This window comes from Propithecus coquereli, unplaced genomic scaffold, assembly GCF_000956105.1.
Source record: "Propithecus coquereli isolate 6110/MARCELLA unplaced genomic scaffold, Pcoq_1.0 Scaffold88, whole genome shotgun sequence".
In the NCBI taxonomy this organism is placed as follows: domain Eukaryota; kingdom Metazoa; phylum Chordata; class Mammalia; order Primates; family Indriidae; genus Propithecus; species Propithecus coquereli.
This window is the reverse complement of record NW_012155062.1, coordinates 9,919,922-9,942,202: the sequence shown is the minus strand read 5'-3', so window position 1 is coordinate 9,942,202 and position 22,281 is coordinate 9,919,922. Positions and strand designations below refer to the sequence as shown.

The following is a 22,281-nucleotide window of genomic DNA, read 5'->3' as shown; positions in this document are numbered from 1 at the left end:
AAAAACCCCAATTCAGCAGAGTATGACCTTTAACTCAGGCTCAGCATGCAAGGGTTTAAGTTCTGAACCTTAGAGATGTTGTAGCAGCGCACAATTCTGATGTCAGGATTTTCCCTGTGTTTCAGGATTGTGCATACTGAAAGGGATTATATACCACCAATCCTTAAATGGCCAAAATCAGAGGAATAAGGCTGTGTTTTCTAAAGCAAATGATTATTCCAATAGATCAACTTTTTTTTTAACCTTTGAATGTGCTTTTCTCAATTTAATGAAATCACAAAACCTGGATCCTTTGTTTCTCACTTAAACCAACATCCCATAGGCTTCCCCCAATACAGTTCCCCAGGTGAGAGGATGTGTAAGGACATGCAATAAGCTTTTGAAACCAAATCACTGCAGCCCCCCAAAGAAAGTCTTTCGACGAAAACAGAAGCAATGAAGGCCGTTCGATGTAGTTGCACCAAAAATAATAATAAAAATAAATAAAGACCCACGTGGGAATGCAACTCTGCCTAAGAACCCAAGAGGGGACCTTGACTTCTGGACAAACACTGCCAAGTCCAAAGAGAGCTGGGCCAAAACGCTCCCGGGGCCTTCTGGTTATCTCCTTCCCTCCTTCTAGAAGGAGTTAGTAATCCGCATTTTTCCAAACCCCAGTCCCTCTCTTCCCTCTGCCCTCTCCTCCCTACGCAGCCAGCGCTTCCCAGGCGCAGCCACCGGAACACCATCCTAAGCCAGAAATGTTAACACCAACTTTCCTCCAGGCGGGCCCAGGGTGTGCAGAGGGAGCATCTGGGGGTCCGGGGTAAGGAGGATGCCCTTTCTGTGGTGACGAAAGGACGGTGCCAAGCTAAAGCAGCAAGGTAACAGGCCCAGCGGAGGAACTGGCGGAGGAACTGTGGGTGACGCCCAACACGGAGACCAGACGTGCCCACCCCGCAGGAGGATGGGACACATTTGAACAGGTAGCCAGATGCCCTGGGACCAGACGCCACCACAGAGCAAGTGCAGGTGGTAGGAGAAGGGACTATAAGGCGAGGATGGACCCACCACAGTAGGTGCAGACAAGAAGCTCTCGGGGCGGGGGCCGGCGGTGAGCGAAGGGGACGCGTCCCAGAGTTGGCAAGTGGGAACTGAAGGGGGATATTCGTGGAATCCCTGGACAGAAGTGAAGTTAGAAACAGGGACGCGGGTTAAGGAGTGGGTCAGCGCGCGGCCACCTCTGGCCTCATCTATTCCGCATCACTGCCCCCCACGCCCACGCGCCCACACATACACTCGCACACAGCGTGGCGTCCGGCCGTGGAGGCACATACCCACCTTTGCCACCGGCGCGCTCCTGCCGGTCGCCAGCTCACGCAGACTGCCGGTGGCACTGCCCGCCACCGCGGGGAGGAAGACCGGGGAACCTGGGGCGCTGCCCGCCGCGCCGCCTGCGCCGCCCCCGCCGCCTACGAGTGTGGGGGCCGCACTGGGGCCAGGGCTCGGACGCGCCGGCGGGCTGCCGCCGGGGCTGGCGCCCGTGCGGGGCCGCTGGCGGATGCCGTCCAGCAGGCGCACCAGCAGGATGTTGGCGGGCAGCTCATCCACACCGCAGCCCACCAGGATGCGGCACTCAGGGCAGCGCAGCTCGTGGCGCGAGCACACGATGCTCTCCAGGCAGCGGCGGCAGAAGGTGTGCTGGCAAGGCAGCACCTTGGCCGTGGTGTCCAGGCGCTCCAGGCATACGGAGCACTCCAGCAGGTCCAGCAGCGACGACTCGTCCATGTCGTCGCCCGCCCCCGCGGCCGTGGCCGCCGCCCGCCGCCGCCGCCGCTCGCCCGGCCTGTCCTCGTCGCCCTCGCTCTGCGCAGCAGCGGCGGCCGCCTTGGACGCGCACAGCCAAGACGCTCCGAGCAGCATGGGGGAGGCGCCGGCGGCCTGGCGCAGCTGCCTAGGTCCCGGAGCCGGCTTGGGGCCCGCCACCGGCAGCGGGCATCAGGACTGCGCCCGGGCGGCCGCCTGGCAGCCGGGGTCGACCGCGACTTCCGTCACCCCGGCTGGCGACCCGAGGCTGGGGCCTCGGCAGTGCAAACTAGCGAGCCGATCAGCCTGCGTGGCGGGGACTGGAGTTGGGCGCGCTGCGAGCCAACTCCAGGCCAGCCGAGCCTGCCCAGGCTTTCTGAGCGCAGCGCCCGCGGCTGCCGGCTACACCTGTCCCGCCGAGCGTCCTCCCTGCGCCGGGGGCTGGGGATGCTGCCCCGCACAAAGCTCAACCGGCTCTACGCTCCAAGCGGCTGCTCCGGGCCTGGAGCCCCGCGGCAGGAAGTGCGGGGTGCGGCCGGCCAGGTCCCCGGGGAGGCCGGGGCGCGGCGCGCGCGCTTCCCCGCTCAGCTGGCGAGCCGTACCGCCCTCGCAACACCTCCATGCGCCCCGGGCCTGCTCGGGAGTCGCTGTTCCCTGAGGGTTCAGCTGGACCCTTCCTCTTCCTCGGCTGCGAGCACGTGCGCGGCGCAGAGGTCACGGTCACTGCAGATCGCAGGGAAGGAGGTCCGGCACCCCCAGGACCTCCCTTCGCCCGGGCGCTCACGGGCTGTTGGCCTTGTCCCTCAGGGCACCTCCAGGGCTCCCGGAGCTCCTCCTGCCAGGCTGTCCCTTCCCAGCACCCGAGTCTTCTTTCTGCTCTCCGCAAGCCTCAGAGAGGGACGACGTTTCCTGCCAACACTGCTGCGAAGGAAAGTTTGGGCGGCGTTATCCCGACTGCCTTCCTCGCCCGCGCTGGCGAGCAGCTTGGTGACACAGCCGACGCCCAGGCATCCTCCCCGACGACTCCCCGGAGCGCTCCCAGTCCAGTCCTCTTTCCAGGCGGCAGGCAGAAGTGACAGCCCCGGAGCTGTGGGTGTGGGTGTGGGATGCGGGAGGCAGGAGGGGAAGGCGCTCGCTCGGGTGGGCGGGGGTGCCCCGGGCCGCCGACTCCTCTTGGCGGCAGTCTGCCCTCTCCGGAGCCGCTGCCCGCCGACCAGCACCCGTGCGCCGCGCGCGTGGCGGCGCAGTCTCGAGAACCCCGCTCCACTTTCTCCTCGGAGGCGCAGAGGCGGGGGAATTCGCGCTCCTTCCAGAAGCCCCGGTTTCTGGGAGTGTCAGAGCAACGGAAGTACGTACGGAGGACCCGGAGCAGCGGGCAAGTTTGGCGGCGGGCTGCGGCCGGGGGCGAGGATTCCCTGCCGCGCGCTGCCCTCTCGTGGCCGCCTCGTGTTCCCGCCGGAGCCCAGCGCGCACCGCGGCTGGCCCGGCGCTGCACCGCCAGTTCTTGCCGGGGCTGACGTCAGGAGAGGCGCAGAGGTCCCGCCTGCCGGTCAGGCTGTCCTGTGGTTTGTGAAGCTAACTGTGAAAAGTTTAGTTTTTTTGGGAAGAAGGTAGTATTTGTGGAGGCTTAAACGCCAAGAACATGCCTATGCATTATTTTATTTAATCCTCTCAACAGCCCTGTGGAATAATTATTTTATACATGAGGAAGGTTATGGATGCTTATAGCTGTAAGGCCATTGGGGCTGAATTTCAATTTTTGTTTTTCCTTTTTATTTATGTTTAAGACCAAGACTAGTCATTGAATGAATTTTAATTTTTGTATCCCCAGAACCTAAAGCATAAAGTTCACATGCCATTAGAATATAAGCTCTCTGTGAGCTGCATATCATTGACATTATAATATCCTCAGTGCCTGGGACGTGCCTGGCATACAGTAGGTGCTCAATAACTATTTGCTGATTGAGTGAAAGGACGTCTCAATCTCATCACCTGGTGATTTCAATGCAGATCTCGCCATCTCACTTCCAGGTGTCCTGAGCTCACAGGAGGCTGCCAGTCCCTGGGAACGTTGCTCCTGATAGCACAGGTGGCTTTCCCAGCCCGGATTCTCTCAGTGGTGTGGATTTCCATGTGTACTATTTACATCCGTGCTGGCCACGGTCTGGGATGGAAGGCATCCTGGAGCTGCCTGGCTTCCCAAGAGGGCTGGAGGAAGGGACTGCACCTCCAAGTGCCTGGAAACACATTCACACAAGCCACCTTTCGCTTTCTGACCCTCATTCAGGAACAACAAAGGGGAATTTTTTAGAGGTCCCAGAATGCTTGATCCAAAAGCAGATAGTATGGACACAGGAAGAGGGACCCCTCAGGCACAGGGAGGGCTTGCAGAGAGTAGGGGCTGCCCCTCATGACATGCCCTGATGCTTTTGGTTGCAAGCAACGGAAACCAACTCTACGTAGATTTTAAAGAGAACAGAATATACAATAACAACAAGAGGCTCCTCATAGGACCCCAGGCTAAGAGCTGCGCCAAGTTAATGAAGTTGAAGTCCCCAGTGAGTCCCGCTCCCCGCTTCACGTAGATGTGATGACTTGCTCCTTCCCCTCTCGCACCGGCTGCTTGTTTCCCAACCCACAGGACGGAAAACGTGGTTAAAGCTCCATGAGCTTTTCATCTCACAGCATCAGCCACTGACAAGAGATTCGACTCATCTGATGCTGTCAGAGGCTGGAAGCTTTAAAACCCCATCACCTGGCTTTCCGTGTGTATTATTTACATCCGTGCTGGCAACGGTCTGGGATGGAAGGCCCAGACTAGTGGTCACTCTCTGGCCACAGGAGCATGATGATCTGATACCTGGCAGCACCCTTCAGAGTCACACAGAAGGAGAAGTGAGAGTTTCCAGAAGTGGCATGCTAGACGGACAGAACAATAGATGCCCCTGCCAGGAGCTCAGAACCACATCTCTGCGGTCAGTGTCCCTCTTTATTAGGCACAACCCAAGCCAGACAAGAGCAAGCACAGGGCCACTGAACCCCACTTTTCCCAGACCTTCTCTGCTTCCACTTTACCTGCTTTGCCCCTGCCATTCCCACCTCCCCCAGTACCTACAGGCTGCAAACCCAGACAACTACAGGGGCTGGGCAGGGCACGTACCATATGGAGCGGGGGTAGGCCAGGGCAGCAGGGCATGGTGGGGACTGCGGTGAGCTGTGTCTTCACCTTCTGAAGGAGGTAGCGGCTGCTCAGCTCCAGCCAATCACTCATTGCCCTGAGAATTGATGACCACATATTGCCAGATCTTCCTACCTTTCAAGAGAAGTTGAAAGTCCTGCTTTTTATGTGAGATCTCCTGATGTTCAACTGTTGGCAACCAACTCAATTCTCAAAAAAACACCATATTAGCCAAACAAAATGAATGTGTGGCCAAATTGGCCCACAGACCACCAGTTTGCAATTTCTGGCTGAAGTAGCTAATTATACTGTATGATGGAGTAAGGGAATTTGAGGGTGTGAACTAAATAGTTGAAGTCTTACAAATGCAGTTTCGTGTTACTCAGTTAAATTTGCACATGTCCAATGAGCCAGTTAGGTAAGTAAATGAGTGAGAAGACCTGGTTTAACAGTCATCCATATAAAAAGATCTGGGGAACTCAGTCGACCACAAGTGTCATATGAGCCAACATGAGTCATCAATGCGGTATGGCTGCCTAGAAAAGTAATAAAATCTTAAGATGCCTTCATGGAAGTTAGGGATCGCGGTATGGAAAGAGATAATCCCACTGTACCTCAGGCTTGTCAGACCTCATTTTCGAGATTACTTCCCATTCTGGGTACCAAGAACTAATGACAGGGTGAGGAGGCCTTGCCCTTGGGTTTAGGGTGAAAAAACAGAGGGTGTCTGTCCTGAGAAGAGGACGCTCAGAGGAGACAGGACAGGACAGCTGCACGTCAGGGTTTTGGCTGCCCCAAATTTGAACTCCTTCTTAGATCTGGGAGATTCTCCACCTGGCGATAGATATTTATTTTCCCACTATGGAGTGGGGACATGAGTAGCACTAGGCCAGTCAACAGCTGGCGCCCCCTCTACCTACCCTACTCTGAGAAGCACAGGGAGGCGGGCACAGGCAGTGCCACAGGGTCCCTGCCACTGAGAGCAGGTGGACAGCAGCCTGGTGCCCAGCTGGTGGGCAGAACATCCTTCAGCATCTTGGGGTGGGGGCACGAGTACGCACCAGGCCAGCCCTGGCGTGACTGCGCTGGTGAGCCGAGGCTGTAGGCTCCAGTGCTTTACTGGTCTTTTGGTTAATCTGATTTTATTTAATTAGTTCCTTTTTTTGTTAAATCAGCCAGAGTTAGTTTCTGTTGTTTGTAACTTGGAACCCTAACTGATACACATTATTTATTATCAATCAGAGACCAACGCAGGCCTCAATATGAGACAATTACCACCGCACCAATTGGCAACTTCAGTTGCAGAACCTTGGGGAACCCCCGGCAGGCACTGCACCTGCGATGTTTCCGGAAGGTTTAGCTGGGCAACCCTGAATGCAGTCAACTGGGGCAAGGAGAAATCTGATACAGGAGACACAAGAGTGGAACTTACTGGTTAAAAAATAACATAGGATGACAATGCAAATGTACTTAATGCCACTGAACTGTGCCCTTAAAAATGGTTAAAATGGTCAATTTTATGTTATGTGTATTTTACATACAATTTAAAAAAAATGGTAAAAACCAAAATGACATAGGAGTAGGGAATCAGGTGCTAAGGACCTTGGTTTCAGTTACGTCCGTGGGAATGGATTCGACAACCTGTAGATTGAGCACCAACTGTATACCAGCAAGGTTCTAGTTCTTGCCTTGAAAGACTGGCATTCGGAAGGGCAGGGAGGAGTTGTCTGGAATGAGTACAGTCATGAGTGTGAGCCGGCCGCCAGGCACCACGCTGCGTTCTGCTCGGTGAGCTCATTTCATCCTGCACCCAGCCCTGTGAGATAGGTGTTAATATATTGCCTCCGTTTTACAGGTGAGGAACTGGAGTCAGAGAGAGGATAAGTAACCTGCCCAATATCACACAGCTGGGGATAGTCAGGACTTGCATCCAAAGGCTGGGGCTCCAGGGCCTCTCTGACACACACCCAACTGGAGCTCATGAACAGGACCAAAGCTAAAGGTACAGACGACGCAATCAGCATGTAGGCAGTAGGAAGACCCAGGGAAGCCAATGCTTTCATCCAGGAAGAGAAAGGGAAAAAAGCTTGCTTAGGGCAGAGCCCTAGGGCAGAGTCCTAGAGCACGCCTTGCTTCAGGGGAGGGAAGGAAAAGCCTTCAAAAAGAGACTAAGATGGAAGAGAGCAGGGCTCGGAAAAGAACTCGAGAGGGTGGTGAGAACTCAGCCACCTACCAAGTTAGCACCCAAAGGGAAGACGATACGAGGATGTTACTAACTCTAAGCCGTGGCTGACACCAGCAGTTCTGACTCGCACTGTCAGGATTGATCGCCACACATAGTCACAACTGCTCTCTGATGCCTCCTCCGCCAGGCAGCCTTCTACCATCTCCCAGCTGAGTGACATCCAGGCACAACTGTGGGCTTGTGGGCTGCAGAGTCGACCAGGCATGAGTCCGAGCCTGCTTCTCCCATCACCAGTTCACCGTCGTTGTGCAGGTTACTAAGGCTGCCTGAGAAGTGAGAGAAGCTAAACACCTTGTTAAATCCCCATGTTGATGGGGCTTCAGTGAGGCGGTGTCCATACAGGGAGGCTGTCAAAGCCCCACTCGTAGCCTCTCATCCTCGCCCACCCCAACACCTCAGTACTGCCGAGTCTCTGGGCTTGGAGCTTTCTCTGGCCGCCCAGTGCCTGCTGTGCTCACCTGTGCAGGTTTCAAATGCTGGGGGCAGCCCTCAGCAGTGGCAGACGACAGCTCCTGCCCCTTGGGAGGGATGACTATGCCCTGGTCCCCAGCAGAGTTAAGCTTCACTTGCCCACAGTGGATCCCTTGACTGGCGTGCGGCCCCTCTCTGAGTCCCCTTCCACGTCCCTGCGACGTTTCCTAGGATCCCCTGCCAGCAAACTACTTGCCCTCAGACCCCTCTCTTAGGATCTGCTTCTGGGAAACCGTAGCAGTGTGGAAAGCACCCAGCAGAGTGGGCACTCGGTACACGTAAACCCCCCGCAGCGAGAGCGTGCTCCTACCGATTCCTCTCTGAAACCCTGTCTTTCCTTTTCCTCCCGACTCAATCCCTCTCTCCCGTGTAACATAGTCACTTTTCTTGCTTTCCTGAATCTGAGCCCCTTGCATGTCTGATTCAAGTTTGTGTCCTCCCCACCAGCAAGCACAGTGCTTTACCCACAGCAGGCACTCAGTAGACACTTGCTGAATACACACATGATAAAAGATAGCCTGAGAGGCAAGAGAGCACAAGCTCTATTTTAGATATGAGAGTTGGAGGCGCTGGCAGGCCAGAGAGGTGCAGCTGTCTGGCAGGTAGGGATGTGATGCAAACAGCTCCGAGGGACGTCAGGCTGGGTGTGAATCTGGGAGTCATTTTCCTGGAGGTGATGGATGAAGCCCCCAGGGAGGAGAGTAAGCCCTGGTTTTCACTCCAGAAACTGCAGGGGAGAGCCTGTTTCACTTGCTAAGTGCAGGACAGAGGACGGGAGGAACTTACAGCAAGGGGTCTCGTCAGTCACTGAGATGCTCGCAACACTTTCCATCTGCAGGTTGCAAAATGCCAAAATGCTTTACAGATGTGATTCAGTGCTACACCAATGTTGTCATTCCCTTGACAGAGAGGGAGACAGAGGAAAGTTCTTAAGCTTGCAAAATAGATGCTGTGCATTTATTTCGTCTTTTAGAGCAGTTCTTCCAGGTAATTGCAGTGTAAATATCATTAGTAAGCAAGAAGCTCCTCAACAAGAGCTCACTTTCGTTCCTTAAAGTTGAGATACCCAGATCCATGGATAGGCAAAAGCTGCATAAGCTGCCTTGTGAGTTGCCACCCTCCTAACCGTGTAGGTAAGCCTGCAAGGTGCCTTGGAGCAAGGCTTCTCTGTGCCAGGAAGAAACATTTGAGGGTTCCCTTTGGCTTGGGACCTGTGAGGGAGGCAGGTATCTGCTGCCAGGGAAAGTCACCAGGACCCCTCCTCCCCGTACCTCTGGGTATGCCCAGCTGAGAGGCAGTGAGCAGTTCCCACAGCCTCCTCAACCCTTCAGCAAGAGGCCTTTTTGATTGGTGTGTGCCAGAAGGAAAGGTACCTTAGAGCACAAAGTGTCACTCACCCAAGGCGCCGGGCAGGTTGGTCTGATGCCCCAGAGGGGTCACAGGAAGGCTGAGCCAGCTGAGTGTGGCTGAGGCTGGAAGGCCTTCACTACCCAACCTCCCTGGGGACCACAGCTGAGTGTGCAAGGGTAATGCCTGCCACATAGGGAGCTCCTTGGGCTGAAGGTGGATGGAGGAGAGGGACTCACCCCTGGAAGAGTCCCTGGTCATGCACCAAAGCCCAGATTGTTAAAGAGAGTGAGCTCCCACCCCTGGCAGGGTGGGCCAGGCCAGCTGAGCACACTTAGGGAGCTTCTCTTACAGATGAGCACGGTCAGAGTGACCGCCATCCTGCAGGGCACCTGCAGTCAGCAGGGACATCACAAGGATTATTGAGGATGGTCACATCCTGCAGTTCTCCCTCTGCATAGCCTTAGGACTAGCCCCTTCAGACTGGGTAATTCTTGGACAATTCAGAGGGAGGTCCCAAGACAAATACCTGGACTCCTCTTAATCTAATCGGGTGACTGCTTGAGTGATTACTTGGAACATTATGAACATTTCAACACGAATTTGTTCAAACTGATGGAACAGGTCATTCAATTACATTTCTTTTAGGCCATAAAGATCTTAATAAACAATTGCAATTTTTTCCCCTCTAAAGCAATACACATTTTACTCTGGGAAGGTATCTCCTCTTTCCTGACTGCAGTTTCCATAGCACTGTGACAAAAATATTTCGAATTCATTTGGGTATTAAAAATAATACTGCAGTTGTCTATGTTTTCTTTCATAGTCTTCAAAAGAATTATAATAAATTCTCTCCCCAATTTGGAGTCATAACACACTTTATTTCAGTTTGGCTCAAGATCTTAGAAAATACTTAAACTTGTATGCATGGTACAGTTATTAAGCTAAAGCACTGCATTGGTGATACATTTAACACAATAAAGAAAATCCCTCATTGAAATTATAATCATAAGCAGAATGAATGAAAATTAAATATTAAAAAAGCTTCCAGAATAATCAAAGTATAATTGACATTGAATAATATTTAATATCCGAATTCATGTCTTGGCAGAAGTACATCCTAAATCATCCAAGGGGAGATTGTCAATTCTGAATAATACTGATGTGTTTTCTGGAAAAATGTGAAATACTTTATAAAAGAAGTTGAGCTAAAGTAGAATAATCAATCTCATGAGCAAGAATAATGGAAGCTTTTCATGAATAAGATGATGGTATTTGCCTCCTTCTGGGGAACGATTAGGATTGTGAATCTGCCAAGAGTTGTTTTCATTCTGTGCTGTGGTTAAATACATAGACCTTTCTAGAATAAAATGCATATTGAACATGTGCACGTGCCTCGACGGACATTATATCCAGCGACTCCAGGGTCGAGAAAGCTATCTCAGCATTTCTCCAGAGCTACCCTCAAAAAAAGGATCTCAGGCATTTTTTGTAAAGCCAAGTCAGAGTCTCACGTGTACCCAGAACGATGCTTTCCAAGAAAAGCTTCGTGAAGGCAGCAAAGATCATTCAGAATCGCAGAGTCAAACTTAAAACATCCCTCCTTCAACCTCACAACTTCACATCACCACCCCTGCAGCCAGGTGGTCACACACCTCTGCTGGGACGTTGCCAGTGACAGACAACTGGCAGCTTCACCCCTCAAATGACAGTCTGCTTTATTATGGGATTCCACAACTTAGAAAGTCCTTCCACGTGCCAGGCCTGTGTCCCTTTTCCAGAAACTTCTATCTATTTTCCCTTCTCTAAGCAACCAGGAATGAATCTTATCCCTTAGACCACATGACTCTCCAACTATTCGAAATCATGACTTCTTGTTTGTTTGCTTTCTGCTAGAAAATCCTCTAGTGGGCCTGGTGAGAACTCTGTTGCTGTGCTTGCTCTGACACACCTAGAACAGGAGCAAAATTCATAAGGCTTTGTCATAGGATATCAGAGTGAAATGTTGAAGTTCTCTATTCCTGTGTAAAAAACTACCCCAAAACCTAGTAATTTAAAGCAATGGCACTATGTATTTTGCTCGAGCATCTGTCATTTGGGCAGGACTCACTGGGAACAGCTTGTCTCTCCTGCACTCAGCTCGCAGGCTGGGGACTGGTGTCAGGGAAGGCCCATGTGCCTGGTAGTCGATGCTACCTGTCACCTTTCCATGTGACCTGGCAACAGGGGTGAGCGTCCCCAGAGGTGAGTTAGGTGGAGGCCTCATTCCTTTTACAATCTCACCTCAGAGGTCAGGCAGCATCACCTCCTCTGCATTCTGTCCATCAAGGCAGTCATAAGAGCCCACCCAGGTGAAAGAATTGGGGAAATAGAGTCCACTTTTTGATGGGAGTGGGCAAGGTTTTAGAAGAATGCACACAGGACTAAAAATATTACTGTAGCCCCTTTTCAAAAAAAAAAAATACCATCTACCAAATACAGTGAGTTTATAACCTCATTGCACAGATGGGCTCACTCTGAAATGATGAAGGAGATGAGCAAGACCCATGTGGACGTGGCAGGGACAGAGCTCAGATCTGAGCCTGTGCATGTCACTGTCGGAGGCGGAGGCTATTTCTCTTTGCCTCCAACCATAAGCTTGCTCCAGTCACAGCCTGAGATCCAAATGCTCAGTGGTGCAATGGGTATGTAATATCATTCCCTGTCCTTTAGTATTCCCACAATAAAGCTGCAATTCAACTATCAACGAGTTCAAACCTATGAAAATGCAGGTCTGCTTGTAGACAATGGGATTTGAATGGCTGTGTGTGGCAGAGCTGAGGCCAGTGCCTGGAAGGCAGAGGGGAGGAGGAATTTTGGTTCATGACAAAGAATGCTGGTCCATTAACCCAGAAAGACGGGGACTGGCTGCCTTGTAAAGCAGTGAGTAAGCTTTTCAGCATGAAACATTCAAGAAGCAACTGAATGACTGTGCATTAGTTAGGGTATTGCTAGTTGCTGTAATAAACCCACGCCAAACTTTCCATGCCTTAAGACAATGAAAGTTGATTTCCCATCATGTCCATTGTAGGTATCCCAGTGAGCAGGTGGCTGCCCTGCAAGTGATGACTCGGGACCCATACCCCCATCCTGCTGCTCTGCCATGCTGTTGGGCCTTAGAGTCCCTCTGCTTCCAGCCAGAGGACTGTGCACATGAACAAGTTAGGCCTGAGTGACACATGTCACTTCCATTCTCATCCACTGGTGTGAACTAGCCACGTGATCTCACCTGGATGCAAGAAGACATGTGCAGCTGCATCCTAGATGACTCCACACCAGGGAAGCAGAAACATGGATTTTAGTGACTGGCCAGCTGACTGTGCCACAGTCAGAGTGCAGATGGAACTCTTGCTCTGGCTAGGAGATTGGGCCAGTGATCTTTAAGGTCTCTACAACTTTAAGATTCCATACTTCTAGCAATAGTATATTTAAATTTTAAACACTGCCAAGACAGGAGGTGAGAAGGATGTCTCCCTCGGTTCCAGGTGCTATTTGGATGGGTGATGATACTGATCTGCCTTATGGCTTGGAAGGGAGCTCCCAGATAGTCTGGCCCTCTCTAAATGCCATGGGTGGGTGAGCACAAGATTAAGGACTCAGATATGTTGCCAATCTGCCAAGTTCCAATGAGGGTAGATGCCATCTGCCTGGGTTAGTTGTTTAGAGATGACCTGGCCTCACTGTAATTTTAACATCCTAACTCCATCACCCCCAGAGCAGTCTCACCCACTCACAGGGCTATCGCTGCTTGCCAGGAAGGAAGCAATGAATCTTACTTAGGAGGTACCCCAGGAGGACAGACACCACACCCAGTTGTTATTTGACTAGGATTTCATTTACAATCTAGCATGTGCCATTGTACAAAAACACCTTCATGTATTGGATTCCATCATCCTTGCTCTATCTTCCAGCATTCTGTTCCACGCAAGCACTGGACATAGAAGTGTGGCAGGTGAAGGGTCCTCCCCAAATCTTCAGGATCTGAGATGCCATGTGGCTCCACCAGACATGGCTGGCTTCTATTTTCGGATCTGTTCTAAACATTTGGCACAGAGCCAGGAGGAAAGAGGGTTATGGGATTGGTGTGCTCAATTTCCCGTATTTGGGGTAGCAGAATTTAAAATCAAACGTTCTTTTTATAAGATAAGAACATAAGGGCCATAGAAAAATGTGAGAATTGTTTTAAGACTACTATCTTCATGAAAAGAAAATTGATTCAATGTCCTTTTAAATGCACCTAATTGCATCAGGATTAGTGCAGTTGAATCTTTAATCTATTGGCACAAGTTAAACATAATTTGCACCCACATTTATGAAGTCTTATTTGGCCTGTAAAGTATGATGGGATAATAAGTATTCATATCACGTAAATAGAAAACATATTTTTATTAATCAGCACTGAGTTGAATTTGAAGGAAGCAATCTAATTAAACTTACAATACAATAAATAACTGGTCATTAAAAACCTATTAGTGTTCTTGGATTTCCTGTGTCTGTGTGCCCTTATGTAATCGCTTGCCTATACTTACCTATGTTATCTATAATTAAATACAAAAGCCATTTAAAAATGCCATTAAGGTCCTGAATTAAATTCACATTTGCAATGAAATTCAGAGGTAGAGCTCTCACGTTGTCCCTTAGGTCTGCCTGTGCCCTGCGTTCCATGTGAGGATGGATCTCACGTGGCAGAGGCTTAAACCCTGTGCCCTGGAGTAAGAGTTCCAGAACAGTTCTCCATACTTTTCACTGATAAAACAATGAGCCTCCACAGAAAGGTGCCGCTGCTTTTCAAGAGCCCTCCATTAGTTCATTTATTCATTCACTCATTCTTTCAACGTACTGAGCAAGTCCGGCCCTGTGCTAAGTATACAGAGACCACTGGGACAGGATCCCTCCCCTTGAGTGCAGGAAGCTCAGACAGTGCCCAGCAGAGAGCAGGCACTAAATGCACATTTATTATATAAATGGATCGAGTTATAGAGTGGTGGTCTGAAAAGTTACAGTGAGACTTGGGTAGCATTTATGCCCAACAACAGCCAGAATTGTCCAATTGCATCCAGGTGATGGAGGGACTGGAATTGCTGACATCTGGGCCTTCCCGGCCTGTTCTCACCCTGAGGACCAGAGACTTCTGCATCACTTCAGGGATGCAGGAAGCAACAAGCTGGAGACGGGGCACCACTTCTGCTGCTGTTCAGAATGCATGGGCCACACCTGGCTGGCTCTGCTCTCTCTCTGTCCACTTTGTCGACCCTCCCCAGTTTCAGACTCTAGACCTGGGCCTGTACTTATCCTTGAGAATGTGGGTCTAGCCTGGTGTGCTTCTCAGCATCCTCTTCTTTCGATGGCCTCTGTAGTCCTTTGGAACTCCAGAAGTCTTTGGCAGCTGCAGGAAAATGGAGAAGGCCCACAGAACGTCAACTATAAACAGGAGCTATGGGGGGAAAGACACGAAGGGATTAGGATTATTCTTCCTGAAAAAGTGGCTAATTATGGAGGTTGAATTGACACATGAGAGAAGATACTGCCCAATAGGTAGACAGGACTTCCTGAGGGGCCACTCTGTTTGAGACACTCGGAGAGATTATGTCAGATGCATTATGAGCCACGAGGGTTGTCTTGGACAAGATATGATCTTGTACACAGAACATTTCTTGAACCAAATTGGGTGGCTTGCACACTTGCTCAGCTAGTGGTGTGCAGGTCCTCCATCTGGAAACCAGGGTCACGATAGCACCACCCTCACACAGCTGTTACGAAGCCTAGATGAGCTGATGTATGTCACACACAGAACAGGATCTGGCCAACAGTGAGCTTTCCACTGCCTAATCGTTGTGTTTGCAGTTACCATAGAGATGGGACCACATTGGGGTGACACTGAGGCTCCAGCCCAGCCTCCTGCCCTGCCCCCACCCAGTGCCTCATCTCCTGCCAGGGCCACCAGCTGGGAAGCAGCCACTGGGCATGGTGTGCCTAAGCCCCAGCACAGGGCCACACATGGGCCCTGCTCAGTGAATGCTATTATAGCTCCCTTCTTTCTTTACTCACACAACTCACTGTTTCTCGCCTCCTAGAAGGAAAGACCTGAGAGTTTTATGAGACTCTTGGCTGCTTTTCCACACCCCCTCCCCCATCTGCACCCCCTTCCTAAATGCCTTTTCTTAGAACAAAGCAATTCATTAAATAATTTACTGCAATACTTTTGTTCTCCCAGCAGGTACTTAGCAGCTCCCATTACTCTCTGCTACTTTCCGCCTCTTGTGGAATGCAAGGTTCTTACACAGCCAGAGAATGAACACCTTGCACTTACTCAGCTGACAGGCTCAGCTCTCCTTCCTCACCCTTCATCCTCCTCCTCCTCGCTCTCCCTGTTTTGACAGATAATGGGCTTTTGAGAAAATAGCTCTAGATCTTTGAGATTATTATTCCTACCTATGGAAGAATTATGTCAAGGGAGAAAATTTTTAAGTGCTGTTCTCTCCTCATTGAATTATCTAGGTATTTGGGGATTAAAGGTTAAGGAGACTTTAGCAGAATTTTTTCTTTTAAGACACATTCTCGAGATGCTTTTAGTTTGATGTTTTTCTTTTCTTTCTTTTTTTTCTGTGAAGAGGAATCTTTTAAAAATATATATTGTGCCACTTCTGACACTGGGGGACACTTCGTACATACTTTAGATTTTCATCTCGATCTTTAGACACGGAGGGTAGAGATTCCTCCTGGCCCACCTGAGGGTAGTCAGGGCCAGCTGGAGGCAGGATGGGCATCCAGGCGGCTCAGGCTCCCAGTCTGAAAGCACTTACCGAACCGCCTTTCAGACACAAAACTGGGCTCACTAGATCCTAAAACACTCAAGAACAAAGCATTTCCTGAAATTTGGGACAACCCTGTCGCCCTCACCACCCTGCTAGGCCTTCTCCAGGACGTCTGCAGGACTGTCTCTCCTCCAGTCCGCCGTGTCCTTTCTCTGATCTTCTCAGCCCCATTTCCACAACAAATCTGTCCTTCCTTCTCTTGTTTTCACTGTTTCTGCTTCTGCGTCTCTATTTTTATCTTTTTAACATTGTGTCATACGCAGTAACTATGGGAATACTACTGATGGATGGGACAGTATGCAGTCCTAAATTTTTATTTTTAGCCAAGTAGTATCCGTCCGAGGTAACGAATGAACTTCCAGAGCAGAGCTGGCAGCTTCCTGCTCCCCCCGCCCCCCGGGCCAGGCTCCGGGTGCCTGTCTCCCTGCTGCCGCTGTTCCTGCTCTGCTCCAGCTCGCGCAGTCGCCTACAGTTCTTGACCCTGAGCTCAGGCATTTGTCTGAAATTACACCAGGATGTAGCCCCCTCCTGCCACCCTCGGCCCTCCTCCCACATCGTGACCTTGCATTGTCGGGTGTCAGCAGGACAGCACTGCAGGCTTGACCCGAGTCCCCACTCACATTCCCTACAGCGCTGACATCACGGCCAGACTCCAGGCTTGTGAGCTGAGATGTCAGCAGCCTTGGCCTTCCCTCACCTTTTCTTTGAACCATGAGTTTCTGGGCCTTTTTTTTTTTTCTTTTTCTAAAAGTCCTTATTGTCTCCTTTTTTCTTGCATTATTTGCCTTTATCATAACTCCAAGTCTTTTTTCAAGCACTATATCATAACATTTATTCCTGCCTCTCCCCTGGAGACCTCCCCTCCCCAGCTTCAGTTTACCCGGGTTCCTCTCCAGGTGGGTCACTCCAGTCATCCTCAGACTTTTTCATGCTCTTCTAGGGTAGAGTACCTATTTCCCTCCTCTTTCTTGGTTTGCTTCCTCCTTTGGCTAGAGTACATCCTCAAGAATTCCTGAGAAAGAATGCAAGACATGCAAACTTTTCAAGCTCTGGAAAACATAATTAATCTCCCCTCATACTTCATAGATTGAACACTATTTTCTGGGACTTCTGGGTTCTGCAACACAATCATCTATTTTACCTGAAAATTATCCAGATATAAATTCTGGAAAATATATTAGATTATTAAGTATGAAATGTCCGATTTCCTTAAGTATAAGTTTGACAGTTAATATCTGTGACATTTCACTTTGACACTTCTTGTTTTATTAATATATTTATTGCAAAGGTACATCATCATTCTTTCAAATGCACGTCTTGTGATTATCTTTCAAATTTTTTAGAACAATTTTTGTACAACCATAGATAAGTAAAAAATGTGTATTATTTTCAAATATGAGTTCCATCATAAAACCAATACAATGCAGACAGCTCAAAATATCTACAAAGTGTTCAGAAAGGATGTGGTTGATGAACGCACAGTATGTCGATGGTCTAAAAAGTTTTATTGGTAATTTTAATCTTAAAAATGAGCCCCGTGGATGACCTGAGACCAAGGTGGATAATGATAAACTAAAAACTGTAGTGGAAACAAATCCGTGTCAATCTATGCGAAAATTAACCAGGTTTGATATTACTATTCCAATAATATTAGGTCATTTACGACAAATCGACAAGGTAAAGAAGCTGGATAGATGGGTAATACATACATTAAACAAACATCAAAAGAAAAATCATATTGGCTGGGTGCAGTGGCTCACACCTGTCATCCTAGCACTCTGGGAAGTGTAGGCTGGAAGATTGCTTGAGACCAGGAGTTCAAGACCAGCCTGAGCAAGAGTGAGATCCTATCTCTACTAAAAATAGAAATAATTAGCCAGGCAACTAAAAATAGAAAAAATTAGCCAGGTGTGGTTGCATGCACCTGTAGTCCCAGCTACTAGGAAGGCTGAGGCAGGAGGATTGCTGGAGCCCAGGAGTTTGAGGTTGCTGTGAGCTAGGCTAACATCACTACACACTCTAGCCCCGGCAACAGAGCGAGACTGTCTCAAAAAAAAAAAAAGAAAAAAAAATCATCTTGAAGCTTGCCTTTCTTTGCTATCATGACATAAAGGTGAACCATTTCTATACCATATTGTTATGTGTGATGAAAAATAGATTCTTTTTGACAATTGCAAGCATTCGGCACAGTGGTTGGATAAAGATAAAGTGCCGAAACATGGTCCAAAATCAAATATTCATCAGAAAAGGCTAATGGTGTCTGTTTGGTGGTCCAGCACTGGTATTCTCCACTACAGCTTCATGAAACCTGATCAGTCGATTACAGCAGATGTCTACTGCAACCAATTGGATGAAATGATGGGGATGCTTGCGATTAAACAGCCAAGACTGGTCAAGAGACAGGCAAATCCTCTTGCAAGACAATGCTCGACCACATGTCGCACAAACAACACTGCTCAAACTACAGAGACTGGACTTGGAAACTCTCTGTCATCCATCATATTCACCAGACCTTGCACCAACTGACTACCACTTCTTCCAGGCTTTGGACTGCTTCTTGCAAGGAAAAATATGTAATTCTCAACAAGCTGTGGAAAACAACTTTCACGATTTCATTGCCACTCGCTCTCCAGGCTTCTTTGTTGCTGGCATAAACAAGCTACCATTAAGATGGCAAAACTGTGTCAACAGTGTAGACACATACTTTGATTAATCGTACTGTTTCTTCTTCGAGATATAATAAACTAAACCTTTGATTCGAAATCGAACATTTCATATTTAATGACCTAATGGTAAGCACTCTGAGAGTCAGTAAGTAAAGTGGAAACTGAAAGCCCAAGTACAAACCCACCTCAAACCCTGAGAGTTTTCGTGATCACGTGAAGACAGCAGGCTTAGAACCCTCGATACTTTAGATAATAGAATGACAAACTGAAAGAATATAAAATAAGTATGATTAAAGACATAAAAATGGGAATTAAAACCTAAAGAAGAGAAAAAGAATATGCAAAAAGGATATGGACTCCTGGTTTCACTTGGAATATAGGAAGCTGGAAAGAGTACGGTTTTCCCACCCTCACCCCTTCCAAAAGCAAAAACAGCAAAACAAATGTAGGGGGCAGTCTATAATTTCACAACTTTTCCTGAACCCATCAGAGATTTGAAGCGGCAGGACCAAATAACCTCAGCAAGCACAGACACTTCCAAGGAGAGACAGACACAAGCATCTGCTTACCTGGGGCAGGTGCTACAGGGCCATGGGAAGGATTCAGCTAAACTTCCTCATGCATTGTTAATGGTGGTCAAAGGATAAAATTACAATAAATTTAGTTTAAAGATGTCAATTGGCTTTATCGTGATTCTAGAATTGGGCAATACTCCATTCCACAATATAGAGTCTGTGTTCCAATGAGCTGAGCAGAGGAAGTTGGTTTTATATACAGAAAAGGGTTTTAGCAAGCAGAAACAAAACAAAGTGTGTATCAGTCATTTGAAGCTATTTTTCTTGTTGGGGGAACAGGCAGACAAAACAGTAGAAAAATAACTGACTAGTTAACATCAGGTCCTAGTCTTTTGTGCAACGATTAAAGCATAGAGAATTTCGTTATCATGCCCACTAAAGATTGAAATTGGCCTGTTTGGGAAATTGGCTGTTATCTCTCTCTCCCGATTCTTCAAAGGTCAGATAACAACTTGGTTTGGGTTTAGTGAGGTGGAACTTTAGCATGGGCCACTCTGTGCTGATTTTCAGGCTGGTCTGCTAGGGCCAGTGCAGGAGCTTGGTCCAGAACAGTGGCCTCCTGTAATTCTTATTTACCAAGGCCGAATGTGAGCCAGCCGGGGCAGATTTAGGTGGATTCCACCCACTCGAGGGCTCTCTCCACCTGCCTCCCAGGGTGCTCACACAATGACTGCAAGAATCCTGAGGAAGGAATCCCCGTGGTGCTGCCACCAAGGGAAAGCCACAAAACCTGGCCACATCCCTCACCCCATCCTTGTCCTCACACATAGCAAGAACTTTGACTTCTAGGGAGGGCAACACCCTCTGCAGCCCTTAGGGTACCAATGAAACCCCATCGCAGAAGGGTCAAGGGAACAGAAAAAACCTCCACCCATGGTGGAGTAGGAACATGTGCCGCAGCTGGGGTGGGCAGGGTCACTGAGAGGCCAGCGCTGGCCAAGGATGGGTCTCGGTCAGAACAAGGAAGAACATGCAGCACCACCCACCACCAGGCTAACAAGTCTGCAGGGAGACAGACCCCTCTGATTCTCAGCCTGAAGACCTAAAGCTGAGGGAGGTGCTGACACTGAGGAAAACCCTCTGGTGAACCAGGCCCACCCTGAACATAAGGTAACACCAGAGGAATTTAGAGCTTGTCGTGCACTAAATGTAACCACAGAGGAACACACCCAGGCCCAGCTCAGCTTCTGCCCAGGATCTGACTCACACCCCCACACAAAGCCTCCGCAGAAGGAAGGACATGCCCATTTCCAGGCATAAAATCGATTTACTTGCATCTCTTTTGGCTCACACAAGATGCCAGGCTTTCAGTAAGATACTAAAAGGCATGCAAAAAAGCAAGAAGAAAGATCCACATCACCAAGAGACAAAGCAGTCCACATATATGACAGATTCTGGAACTATCAGACAAAAATCATAACTATGATCAATATACTAAAGAATCTAATGAAAAAGTTGGAATATGTGATCTCAGGTGAGCAATTTCAGAAAAGAGCTAGAAACTAGCAGAAAGAATCAAATGGAAATGATAGAAACAAAAACACAGTAACAGAGATGAAGAATACCATCAGCAGACTCAACCCAGCCAAGACAGGAATCAGTGAGCTCGGAGATGGGGCAATAGAAATTACCCCAATTGAAGCACAAAGAGAAAAATATCGGGGGTGGGGGTGGGAAAAAGAGCATCTAAGAGCTATGGAACAACATCAAATGGTTTAACATATATATAATTGGAATTCCAGAAGGAGAGAAGAAAGAGAAGATGAAATTATGTAGGAGAAAAAAGAAAGGCTGACAATCTTCCAAAATGAATGACAGACATCAAACCACAAATCTAACAAGCTCAGAAACACCAAGCAGGATAAATACCTATGTGTGCACACATTCGCGCAAACACTAACATGCTCCTAGGCATATCATATTCAAACTACTCAGAATCAAAGACAGCCAGGCATGGTGGCACATGCCTATAGTCCCAGCTGCTGGGGAGGCTGAAGCAGGAGGATGGCTTGAGCCCAGGAGTTTGAGGCTACATTGAGTTATGATCGCACCATGGCACTCCAGCCTGGGTGACAGTGAGAGACCCTGTCTCTAAAAAAATAAAAATCAAAGACAAAGAAAAAAAATCTTGAAAGAAGTCAGAGAAATAAGACACACACTGAAGAACAGAGATTATAAAGGGCTTCTTGTCAAGAAACTATGCAAGCCAAAAGATAACACAGTGACATCTTTTAAATTGTCATACTACACACAAAATAAGTTTCAGACGTATTGTAATTCTAAATATGAAAGGCAAGCAAAAGAGCTTCTGAAAGAATATCTTCTTGACCGCAGGGTAGGCAAAAGTTTCTTCAACATGATACAAAAGTTCTAACTACCAAGGAAAAAATTATAAAATCCACTAAAATTAGAAGCTTCCAGTCAGGCCAGGACGGGGGCAGGGGCGGCGGGTGAGGTGTGAAATGTAGAGAGGGTGCACCAGGTGCTCAGTCATCCAGATGATTCCTATTTTAATGCAAGTTTCACTTTTAAAACTGAGAATGAATGCAAAGAGTTCAAGATGAACAAAATATCAAAGTTTTAAATAAAAACAGGATCTGCTTTTTCAAAATCAGTGAAAGGTGGCATGGAAGAAGGAAAATCTGAAGGTAGGATGTAGGAAAATTAGATAGAAGAAAAAATGTATTGAGTTGAGGTTGATGAGTTTGGTTAGAAATTTTAATCACAGTGAGCTCTTGTTACTGTTATTTTTTAAAAAATCACTATTTGAAAAATATTTTTAATAGTTTTTTTGTTTTGTTTTTTTTTTTTTAGACAGAATCTTGCTCTGTCACCGGGGCTAGAGTGTGTCATCACTGTAACCTCAAACTCCTGGGCTCCAGCAATCCTCCTGCCTCAGCCTACGAAGTAGCTGACACTACAAGCATGTGCCACCATGTCTGGCTAATTTTTAAGTTTTTTGTAGAGATAGGGTCTCACTATGTTGCCCAGGCTGATCTCGAACTCCTGAACTCAAGCAATCCTCCTGCCTCTGCCTAAGAGCGCTAGGATTACAGGCATGAGCCACTGTGTCTGGCCAATTTCAATAGCTCTATGCTTAGCTAAGTATTAGAGCCTTGAAGCAATTCCCTGGAGGAAAGAATTTTTAAAAGTCAAATAA

General features: G+C 48.6%; 1 protein-coding gene and 1 pseudogene across 1 annotated transcript in view; one reads left to right on the top strand and one right to left on the bottom strand.

Annotated features, from left to right (window-relative positions):
* SH3RF3 (SH3 domain containing ring finger 3) overlaps window positions 1-1,902 on the bottom strand; it is a 318,901-nt gene extending 316,999 nt beyond the window's left edge. The window contains exon 1 of the mRNA XM_012664281.1: window positions 1,321-1,902. Coding sequence (XP_012519735.1) covers window positions 1,321-1,902 — 582 coding nt within the window. The remainder of the gene's footprint in view (window positions 1-1,320) is intronic.
* Window positions 1,901-3,302, top strand: LOC105826312 (annotated as a pseudogene).
* The last annotated feature ends 18,979 nt before the right edge of the window (window positions 3,303-22,281 follow it).